Below are 12,033 nucleotides of genomic sequence, written 5' to 3' on the forward strand. Positions count from 1 at the left end.
TTCCCTTCCTTCCTTCCTTCCTACCTTCCTTCCTTCCTCGCCCACTCCCCCTCCCTCTTTCTTTCTTTCTTTCTTTCTTTCTTTCTTTCTTTCTTTCTTTCTTTCTTTCTTTCTTTCTTTCTTATTTCTTTCTCCCTCCCCTCCCCTCCCCTCCCCTCCTTTCCCTTCCTTTCCGTACCTTCCCTTCCTTCCATTCTCATTTTCCTTTTTATTTTTACATAATTTCAGAGTTATATAAAAAGTCTCAAGAATAGTATGAAGAAATCCTGTATGCCCTTTCCTCAGATGCCCCAAATATAAATATTTTACCACATTTACTTCATTATTTTCTCTCTATCTTCCCCCTCTGGCTCTCTTTTTCTCTGTAACTCTCCCCCAGCCACACACACATAGACATTGTTTTTTCCTTTTTTGAATGATCTGAGAACAAGTTGCCAACTTGATGCCCCATATCCCTGGTACTCTGATACATATTTTAAGAAATAAGGACATTCTGTTACATATCTGGAAATTATCATACAATGCTATACAACCATATTCATATTTTGCCAGTTATCCTACTAATTTCCTTTATAGAAAAAGAAAATCCTGGATCATAAGTTCAAGTTATTTGTCATATCCCTTTCATGATCTTGACATAGTTGGCAATTATTTTATAGACTGCCCCCACAAGTTAGTTTTGTCTGGTATTTTCTCACAGTTAGACCCAGATTCGGCATCTGGGGCAGGTGTATGGCATGAGTGGTGCTGTGTCCTTCCCAGTGCATCCTAGCAGGAGGCACATGATGCTGATCTGGTCCATTACTGGGGATATGAACTTTGATTACTTGGGGAAGGTGGTGTCCAGGTTTTTCCACTGTGAAGTTACTGTTTTCCCCTTTGCAATTAATAAGTATCTTATGGGGAGGAAGTGACTTTGACACTACATTGCTTTCTGTTACTTATCAAACTTTTACCCACTGGCTTCAGCCCTTTGAGAATCTTGAAAGCTCTGAAGTTCAAGTTATCTTTTGAGGCTATATGGCGTTTATAACAAACCAACTGGTATAAAGTTAATTTGATCAACAGTTTAAATTCTGACCCATGAAACTTTCCTTTTTAACTTATTTTAAGCTAAAATAGCCTCTCCTAGTTGAATGCACCAGCCTGAAGAATGTGCAAAGGGAAGTATCAGAAAAATGCCCTGAGGTTTACCCACTTCCAGAGAGTGGTCCACAGGCTGGACTTGGGGTTTGTGAAGAAACTGCCAGTAACAGAAGAATAAAACAACAAAACAAAAGTCGTCTTACAATAGAGCTCAGGTTTCCCCCTTTATTTAAAGTTAGTCTAAGTCATTTCCCAAAAATTCATTTATTTAAGTGCATAACTGAAAGGCATTGAAGGTTACTGAGCTATTGAGGTTTAAAATTTTTTCTTAGATGTTATTGTTGAAAAGAGCTAAAAATGGCCTGAGTCATTTCCTTCTTCAGGCGCACACTTCCTCTATGTGGGCTTTTAAGAGCACATTATGGTATTTATTTAAGATTGGTTTCCTAATTTTAAATTCTGTGATGGAATCTATCAGATAATATTTTTCAACTGAATATCTTAGACCTTGGATTCTTATATTTCCCCTCATATTCCATTTTGTGTGGTAATTTTCTTCCTTTATGCTTATGAGTATGGATACCACTCTCAAAAATTCCTGCCCTCAGAATTCTAACTATAAAATGAAATGTTCTAGGTTTCTCCTATTTCCCAACTAATGTCCTCTGTTTATTCTTCTCTCTTATAATAACCACCTGTAAATAATAGTGGGTGAGGTGACATTTTGAGATTTTGTTCCATTTGAGCCCTCTCCTCAGATAATGAGCATTGTTCTCATAGAAAAACATTGATCATTGTTTTCAACAGATATATTAGAAAACCATTATATATGAAACTATGTTATAGATTGTCAGTACAGTATACTCATTGTACCATGCTCTGCTGATGCAAAGATATGTACAGTATTCTCATTGTACCATGCTCTGTTTGATACAAAGATACAAAGACACAATTCCTAGTCACTTAGCATGACATCTGTGTGAGGGCACTGGACATATAACACAACACTTGTAAGTATGTGAAAAGTACCAAGCTACAAAGTAATGTTTGTTGAATGTGGAAGGGTGTATCTTTTCTGGAGGAGCCAGAATGTAAACAGAGCCTTAAAGGGCCAAACTCAGTAGGAATGAAGATGGGGAGAACATTCTAGGCCAGTGGAACTATGCTGCAAAGCATTGGAGGCAGAGACGTGGTGGTGTGCTTCCCTGAGACTGAACCAAGCACTGTGAGGTGGAAGGCATTTGGAATAAAGCAGACCCAGCTGGAATAAGTGTGATGCCATTCTTTAATGCACTCTTTGAAAGAAGAGTGTTCCAGATAAGCTATGTTTTCTAGATAAGCTGACTGATGAGTAAGTAAGTCAGCATTATAGGAGGTAGATCAACAACAACAACAACAACAACAACAACAAAAACAAAACAAAGCAGATAGATAGAAATTATAAGAGGAGAAAAAAACATATTCAGGAATTTGAAGATGTTCCAGGAAATAATGATGGGGTGTTGCTTACGCTGTCTGTGTTTGACACACTTGAAAACTTGACCTTAATTAGTAAGTGCCACTTTACTCTCTTTGCTCTGACAGAAGAAAACATTGAAACGATTTGTGCTGCTTGCACACAACTTCATCACGCTTTAGAGGAAGGAAACATGCTTGGAAATAAATTTCAGAGAAGAAGTATTCTCCTGAAGACCCTATATAAACTAGTTGATATTGGTTCAGACTTGCTCAGCCTTAAACTTGCAAAGCTTATTCTAGCAGTAAGTTTTTCTTTCCTCTGGTCTAGTAGACTATAGCACATAAAAGTTTTATGTAACGCTTTATTTGTAAATATTACAAAGATTAGAAGCAGTGTGTTCACCTAGAAGCTTGAAGAAAAATTAAGGTAATAAATTGATATCTCAGAATTTGACGGGGAAGTACTATCTAAGGAACTAAGGCTGAGTACGTGGAAAATGTTCAAGTAAACTCTTACATTTGGACTGTGGCTAGGCTTTGAAAAAAGGTGACAATAGGCAAATACGTGCAAAACAGCTTCTCAAGTAACTTGACTGGAGATCAGTATCAGAGAATGCAGGCTGAGGTGTCTGCCCCATGGTTTCTGCTTGGTGCCTGATTGTGCTACATGATTTAATAAATAACTTAGGATAATGTGGGCCATGGGCACATTGGCCAGGTGCTTTATGAAGCAGTGTGAAACAGAGAAACAGCTGCATGTGGTCATGGGAAGGTGGTAACAGAAGGCTCCCGCGAGTTGTTAGAAGAAAAGGCCAGACACCAAATAAAAGTCTGTAGAAACTCTGTCTCGAACAAAATGATATCATTGTTTGAGGGGAACACTTTGTTGTCACAGCCATAAACAGTTGAAAACAAAAGATAAGACACAGTTATTATAGAACGTACTCAAAGAGCCGCTAAAACAAATGAATGAAGCTTTGTTGACCTGGTCTCATGAAACTAATAGCTATTATGTTGACGCCCATAACTCATATAATTTAAAATCTGAGAGTACACAGTGAAGGTAAGCATTGGCATACTTATTCAGAGTTTAGTAAGAGTGCCCGCTGCTCCTTTCATGTATTTCACGAAGCAGAATATACTGACTACGGGCTCTACGTAATTTTTTTAAGAAGCTACATTCTTATTCAGCTGTCATCAAAACTATTCACCCTCTTAAAAAAAAAAAAAAAAAAATCTGTAATATGTGACTCAGAAAGTAGTATATCTTTGAAAGAGTGATTTCGGTAGTATTTTAATCCCCTCATTGAGGATAACTGGTCAATCAGCTTTAATGAAACAGAGCACAAGCCACAGAGATAATTCAAGTCAAAAGGGANAGACTATATATGGTAAATAACTGGATTTTAAATATAAACTTGAAAAAGAAAAGAAAAGGTTGTAGGAAGAGGCTGTGCGATACCTGCCTGGTTACCCTATTTCCTCTCTGACCCTGGATTTGGGGTGTCCCCTTTGGCCCAGGAGAGCCACCCGTGAGGCTGGAAGCCTCTACCAGTGTAGCTGCCCCAAGCTGCCAGCTGCCGCGGGACTGATGACCTTCAGTGTTTCATCTGGATCCTAGACATTTTGCTCCATACCGAGCCAAAAAAATAGAGAGAGGAGGAGGAAAATGCCATGAATTCATCAATGCTTTGCAGAGAAAATATTGTTTTGGTTATAAAAGGTGCCACTCAAATTAATTATACATGTGACAAAACAACTTAACTATTTTAGGGTGAAGGGCTAAGTGACTTGCCAGGCACTGATCTCGTTCTGAACTAAATTTGATTAGATAAAGTTCTCTGTGACATTGACTGCCTTGCTGAATCAGGGTCAAGACTGACTAGGCTACACTCCAGAGTGCAGAGATGGGCAGGCTGTTCCTCCTGATTAACTACAGAACCAGGTCAGGCGGGACCTCCAAGGCCATCAATCCCAACTTCCCATCTGCTACCTGAATCTCCCCTACATTCCAACAAGACACTGTGTTGCCCAGTCCTTGGTGATGGAATTCTATGTAAGCTTTGAAAAGGCCATGTCATAAAAAGCTGTCAAAAAAGCAAAAACAAAAAAACAATAAAAAGAAACATGGAACCAACATGTTTTTAATATCTTCTCTAGTGTCTGCCAATATTTTACGTACCACCTTAGTATTATAATTCAGACATTTAAAATTATTTATAGTTAAAAACAAAGACTTGGTGAGCATAATGTCAGTTTTTCTGATTTTTTGTATTTTTTTGGGGGGGTTAAGTAAGTTGGGGGTTTGCCAGCCATTTTAATTTTAACCTTTGTGTCAAAAGATCTTTCAAAAATGTATCAGTCTATATTAAGAGATTTTTTTTTTAAGGGGCGCCTCGGTGGCTCAGTTGGTTAAGTGTCTGACTGTGGCTCAGGTCATGATCTCATGGTTCGTGGGTTAAAGCCCCACATTTGGCTCCTCACTGATGGTGTGGAGCCTGCTTGGGATTCTCTCTCTCTCTCTCTCTCTCCCTCTCTCAACCTCTCTCTCTCTCTCCCCCCTTGCTCTCTGCCCCTCCACCCCCCCAATAAATAAATAAACTTTAAAAAAAAGAATTTTTTTTAAGTACATATGTATACACAATGAATACAGCTATATTCAGGAGGGGGAAAAAATCTAGTACCCTATACAGGAGGGAAAAAAAACAGAAAACAACAACAAAAAAACCCACCAGTATGTCAACAGTGATTATATGTGGTAGTAGAATTATAAAGTGTTTTTAAACTTCTGTTTACTTTTCCAAATTTGCTTTACAGAGGAAAGAGTGCTACCTTGAATGTAAGAATTAAACTACCCACTGTAAGATCTTACTTTGTGCCAGGGACCCTTGACCCTGGGGATACAAGTGAATGAAATAGCCCCCCTCCTTCCTGGCTAGCACTGTGGCAGGAGAGATGCTAAACACAGAAAATGCCGGAGGAGGAGGAAGAGGAAGAGTACTGTGGGCAGAGTGTATAGCACAGGAAAGGGGATGGACAGTGTGGGGGAAAGATCTGTCTCATGTGAGGGAGACTATGCTCCTTGCGTGCAATTTAAGGTTTTATTACTTTTTCATGACATAGAGTCATAATTTTACAGTGATCAAAAGAGAAGTTACAGGAATGTGCTTTGAAGGTAACCTGACCTCAGAGCAGACTTGGGAATTGTAGGTTGTTTGTTTGATAGATTGATCTTTTAATGAAAACCCTGACACGAATTGTATTTTTTTCTCTGCCACCTTTCACTAAAGATACAAAACTTGGGTGGGGGTTGAGGTTAGTTGTATGTATTCATCCATCCATTCATTCAACAAGTTTTATTTCTATTTTATTTTATTTTATTTTATTTTATTTTATTTTATTTATTTGATTTTAAGATTTATTTATTTTGAGGGGCGCCTGGGTGGCTTAGTCGGTTGAGCGTCCGACTTTCACTTAGGTCATGATCTCGCGGTTCGTGGGTTCGAGCCCCGCGTCGGGCTCTGTGCTGACTGCCAGCTCAGAGCCTGGAGCCTGTTTCAGTCTGTGACTCCCTCTCTCTCTGACCCTCCCCTGTTCACGCTGTCTCTCTCTCTCTCTCCTAGAAATAAATAAAACATTAAAAAAAAAAAGATTTATTTATTTTGAGAGGTGGGGAAGGGCAGGGAGAGAAAGAATCCCAAGCAGTCTCCACACTGTTAGCGTGGAGCCCCGTGCGAGGTTTGAACTCACCAACTGTGAGATCATGAACTGAGCGGAAATCAAGAGTCAGACCCTTAACTGAGCCACAAGGCACCCCTATACAACAAGCTTTATTAAGTATGCAGCACATGCCGTATGTCACACACAGAGGCTCACAATGTCATAGGGGATTGTTAACTGATTAAAATATATTCCCCTTGTTGTGATGAGCACTGAGCACTATATGTAAATGATGAATCAGTAAATTCTACACCTGAAACCTATTTTATCATATTTGTTAACTAACTAGAATTTAATTTAAAACTTGAAATTAAAAGTAAAATAAAATCAAATATTTTTTTGATAATTCCCAATTATCAAGGGCAATATATATTTCCATTGATTTAGAATTTCTTTCTATTTTCTTTAATCAGCTTATTCTCTGGGTTTTTAAATAATTTTTTTAAACACCTATGCATTAAATGATTTTGTTTAATTTCCGTTTCCTTTTTCCTCCTGAGAACAGAAGAATCCCCATCCTGCCATGTGTTACAGTTTCTGAGGCTTCCACAAGGGAGCTTCTCAGACTTTCATGTGCATTGGATCCCTGGGCAGCTTTGTTAAAATGCAGATTCTGATGCAGCAGAGCCTGGTCTGCATTTCTTATACCCAGATTCCCCAGGTGCCTAATGGAAATGACAACACCTAATTTGCAAGGTGGCTCTGAGGTAACTTGTGGAGGGCCCAGGGCAGGGAGGCAGATGGAAGCTGCTCTCTTGGGATAAATGCTTCCCTCCCTCTGCCCCTCCGGCACAGTGCTGGCCAGGTTCATCCTTGCTCCAACACGGAAGAGCACTGTGCCTGATACACAGTAGGAGCTCATTAGTATTTGTGGATCAAGCACAGAATGAATGTTTAAAAACATGTCTGACAAATACATTCTCTCTCTTTTTTTTTTAACAAACTGATATTGAAGATAATTTTTTTAAATGTTTTTATTTATTTCTAGGAGAGAGAGAGAGAGAGACAGCGTGAGCAGGGGAGGGTCAGAGAGAGAGGGAGTCACAGACTCTGAAACAGGCTCCAGGCTCTGAGCTGGCAGTCAGCACAGAGCCCGACGCGGGGCTCGAACCCAGGAACCGCGCGATCATGACCTAAGCGAAAGTCGGACGCTTAACCGACTAAGCCACCCAGGCACCCCGAAGATAATTTTAAAGATACTTTTTAATGATAAAATAATAACCCATATGCCATCCTTTTCATGCAGATATTTATTTGTGTAGATGACCTCATTCCTACAAACATCTTTTACATTATTGTACTGAGGGCAGGAAATATTATGTTTCCATCTTACAGTAGTTTATAAATGTCTTTTTTTTTAACATTGTGTTCACAGTTACACTTTTTATTTTATTTTACATTTATTTATTTTGGACAGAGAAAGAGACAGCATGAGCAGGGGAGGGACAGACAGAGGGAGACACAGAATCTGAAGCAGGCTCCAGGCTCTGAGCTGTCAGCACAGAGCCTGATGCGGGGCTTGAACTCATGAACCTGAGATCATGACCAGAGCTGAAGTCGGATGCCTAACCAACCGAGCCACCGGACACCCCCAGTTACACTTTTTATGACTGCTTAATATCAGTAGTATTGATGTTCTGCAGTTTATTAATTATTTCCTAATTATCCTAATTTTCCTAATTTATAAATATTTATAAATAAAAAAATTTATAAATGTATTTATAAAAATTTTATAAATAAAAATATTCCTAATTTATAAAAAATTATAAATATTTCCTAATATCACTTAGAATGTTTTTTATTTTTAATTTTTACTACTTTAGATAGATACACAGCTAACAGACCATTTGATGTAGTTAGTCTCCCTCTACTGTACTGTTTCTTTGTGGGGTTTTTCTGGAGTATACTTCCTTATTTTCCCCTATGTTTAATTTACGTGAATATTTTTCTATGATTTAGAAGGTAATTTTAAGCTCTGAACATTACACACTATTATCAAAGCATTATAGGAATAGCCTTAAAAATAAATATATATGTATTATTTAATCAAAGAGTATTACTTTTTTGTTTTCTTTTATATAAATGATAAGAGTCATACTTTCCCCCATCTAGATATTCTTTTCTAAGTTAATTTAATCTAAATTTTGGTATCTGTGTTCCTTTACTCCTGTATGTTAAAGCAATCGCTCCATTTAGTTAAGGTTCGCACAGTCCTCCACCTTTTATCCTCATATACTCTTTAAAAAGTAACTGATAACCACACACGTAAGGAGGAGACTTTATGAAATGAGAAATAAAGGCTTATGCTAGAGATCATTTACACTGTATTTACCATAAATGAGTTAATTAAATACTATAGCTGGCAAGTGTGTAGCCTAAACTTAGAATTCTTCTTTACATTTTAAAAGTACTCCTGCAGCACTTTTAAAATAAATGTTTGTGAGGGGCCCCTGGGCGGCTCAGTCGGTTAAGCGTCTGACTTCAGCTCAGGTCATGATCTCGCGGTTCGTGGGTTCAAGCCCTGTGTCCGGCTCCGTGCTGCCAGCCAGCTCAGAGCCTGGAGCCTGTTTCCGATTCTGTGTCTCCCTCTCTTTCTGACCCTCCCTGCTCACGCTGTCTCTCTCTCTCTCAGAAATAAATTTAAAAAACATTAAAATAAAATAAAATAGATGTTTGTGCTAAAAAATTATGGTGCATCTTTATTTCCCTCTGCAATAAAAATGTAAGTGTTTTCTTTCTCTGCAGCTTAAAGTGAGTAGAAAGAATCTTCTTAATGTCTGCAAACTTATATTTAAAATTAGCAGAAGTGAGAAGAATGACTCTCTGATTGAAAATGACAGCATTCTGGGTGAGTATCACTCAGCACCACCACTGAACCAATGTCGCACTTGAGTGTGAATGAGAAGTTTGGGGAGCAAAGTTCTCATTAATGGTGGCTAGAATAATCTTTATTTTCTACTAATATCCAGAAGTGATGTGATGCCTATTTTTGCTCTGTCTCTGTGTTTTCCACATTCTTTTTAATGTATCCCAGTTAGCTATTGGTTTGAAATGTCTATATTAACGTTATGCGACTATCAAGCGTTCCCTATTTAAAAATTCATTTCCTGGTCTTGGACTGACTATCAGACAAAATACACATAATGGTATTTGACACAATTGAAAATTTTGGTCCTTTGATGTAGTAGAAATGACAAAAACTTGGAAGACGAACTGGAAGACAGGTGTTGCAGGCATTTGACATCAAAGTGTCTCAAATGTGTTTCAAATATGTACGTAGAGAAATTTTATTGCACTGTAGCTTCCTAGCTAATAATGTTTAAATCTTAAACAGTAAATAATTAAGATGCTTCAGTAGTTGTTTAAATAGAAATCTTTTAGGAATTAGTATTGCTGATCTAAGGGGAGGCAGCAACATGGAAAATATCGGAGTTCTTTTTTTGCAACATAGGATAAATAATCTCTTTTATTTTTTACCTCAGCAGACAGGGACAAAGAAAGAGTCTGACAAATGATCCCACTGATATTAATAAAAATAAATGTGAAATAGGCATGATTAACCCCTAAAATCTAGTAGTTGTATGTTTTTCAGATGGAAGTTGTTGTCTTGGGATGTTATATTTGAAGTATCCCTTTTTATGGTATTGAGATTTCTTAAAAAATCCTGTGTTGATTAATTTTCCATTCATACAGCAACCACTATATTCTCAAAAGTTTGTTGAGAATTTAACTCTTAAATTGTCTTAAATATTAATTATTCTATAATGACTCAAATTTTGTATAACTAAAAATAAAGGTAAATATTAGTACGAGGCAAGGAATGGCGTTTAATTAAAAGAACATGTTCTTATTTATATATTAATTATCCCATCCTTTTGCTGTCACTATTATTTCAGAGAGTTGTCTTTGCTAAAAGTAAACTTTCCTCTTTATACCACATGACTAACCCCTAACAAGCATTTGAATGTAGGTTCTCACTAACATTTTGCAAATTGTATTTGATGTTCACATACAAGTGCTTTAAAATGTCTCTCTCCAGCTGTTATACATTTGTAATAATTCATCTCCTTGACAGAATCATTATTGGAGGTCCTGAGAAATGAAGACCTGCACACTAACACTGAAGCTTTTCTATACTGTATGGGGGCTATCAAATTCATTTCTGGAAACCCAAGATTTCTCGATGAAATGATCAGCAAAGGTGCTGTGGAGATATTGATGAATTTGATCAAGCAAATCAATGAGAACACCAAGAAATGTGGTACATGTCTGCCTAACTCAGGCCACTTGTTGGTCCAAGTAAGTATTTTACTTGAAAATGTTCTATGTCTAATATTTGTTTTTATGTTACCTAATACCCGTGACCTGCCAGGGGTAACAGGTAACAAGTGGGCTGTTACCTACAGGCAGGTGGGGGTGCCTGGCCTCGGGTTTCAAGAGCAGCAGCCACTGTTCCACCTCTGCCCCCCTGTGTGCCCATTTCCTCTGGAAAGGCCACGCCATGGCTTTTCACCCGATCGCTTCCTGTAAGGCTTTGAAATCCATTTCCAATACCCTGAAGAGAAAGTAGGCCTGGGAGAATAAAAAGTAGCTTGTCTCTGCAAAACAGTTGTGTGCTATCAGAATTTAAACATGCAGAGTTTTAATTTTTAGAGTTTCAAAGACTGAATATTGTTCCTGAGGACATGTAGCTAATGTCATGGATCTCATATCTGCAATAAAAAGCAGAAGTTAATGATACTGAGGTGTGGAGATGACCTGCAGGCCTGAGACTATAGGAATGAAGGTTAGCAAAACTAGATCTGTTTAACATGACCAGCGGCAAGAAGAAAAAACTTTGTTACGTGTTAGCTCCATTACTTCTTTTGTGGCAGATTACATTTCACAGTTAAATTATTTTCATCGGAGCTGCTTAAGCTCTCATGTTCATTTTTAGATGAGATTTTACTTTTTAATAGCGTTTGTATATCGGATAATAGCATCTTTGATGTAATACTTCATGAGATTTGAAATGTGCCTGCCAATTAACGAGGATTGATTGGGCACTCAGAGTGCTTGAAGCTTTGGGGAAAGTATGTTAAAAATTAGATCTAAGCCCTGCCTTAAAGATGCTTAAAGTGTTTATGGTGATCATTAATTTTGGGCTTTGTGGCCCGTCTCCATTTTGAAAAAAGATTGTGAAAACCCCTTTTAGTCACGAATGATTCAGAATTATATGGGATGCACCATCTTTGGCCAAGGAAGGCTTAGAAACATTATTTTCCTACTGCCAGTGTTACTGAGTTATTCAAAAGTTTTCCCGCACGAAAATAATTACTTTGGTTATACAATTATTATGTTTCATTATTAAAATGCAAAAAAAAAAAAGGATAAGGAAGAGTATTTTTTCTTATTCCTTTGTGTTTCCAACCTTTCTGCTTCACAACCTGACTCATCTGATTTTGAGTTTAATCCATAGAGAAATTACATTCTTTCCCTGCTTTCAGATACAACATTTGTGACTGTTCTGTGACATCCAGATAAGACAGTTTGCTTCCCTCCCCTCCTCTTGTGCCCGGTTTGCTTCTCTGGCCTCGAAGCCTGCAAGTGTCACCCCAGAGGGTCTTTCAACCCCCCATCTTCCCCCTCCTTTGTTCAGTGCATCTCCTGTGTCATCTTCCTTTTTCAGGGAGAAAATTTCTTAGTAATGTCGGCCCTCTTGGCCCTCATCATTCCCTACGCCATTCCTTCAGCTGGGCTTGAGTTTGGGGAAAAGGAAAGTTTAATTCA

The 12,033-nt window shown here is 38.0% G+C and overlaps 1 protein-coding gene across 8 annotated transcripts in view; it reads left to right on the forward strand.

Annotated features, from left to right (window-relative positions):
* ARMC2 (armadillo repeat containing 2) overlaps window positions 1–12,033 on the forward strand; it is a 134,827-nt gene that overhangs the window by 45,102 nt on the left and 77,692 nt on the right. For all 8 annotated transcript variants that reach the window (XM_077780065.1, XM_077780060.1, XM_077780064.1 and 5 more), the window contains 3 exons: window positions 2,671–2,846; window positions 9,010–9,112; window positions 10,340–10,563. In XM_077780065.1, coding sequence (XP_077636191.1) covers window positions 2,671–2,846; window positions 9,010–9,112; window positions 10,340–10,563 — 503 coding nt within the window. The remainder of the gene's footprint in view (window positions 1–2,670; window positions 2,847–9,009; window positions 9,113–10,339; window positions 10,564–12,033) is intronic.

This window comes from Crocuta crocuta, unplaced genomic scaffold (assembly GCF_008692635.1).
Source record: "Crocuta crocuta isolate KB4526 unplaced genomic scaffold, BGI_CrCroc_1.0 scaffold147, whole genome shotgun sequence".
Taxonomy (NCBI): Eukaryota; Metazoa; Chordata; class Mammalia; order Carnivora; family Hyaenidae; genus Crocuta; species Crocuta crocuta.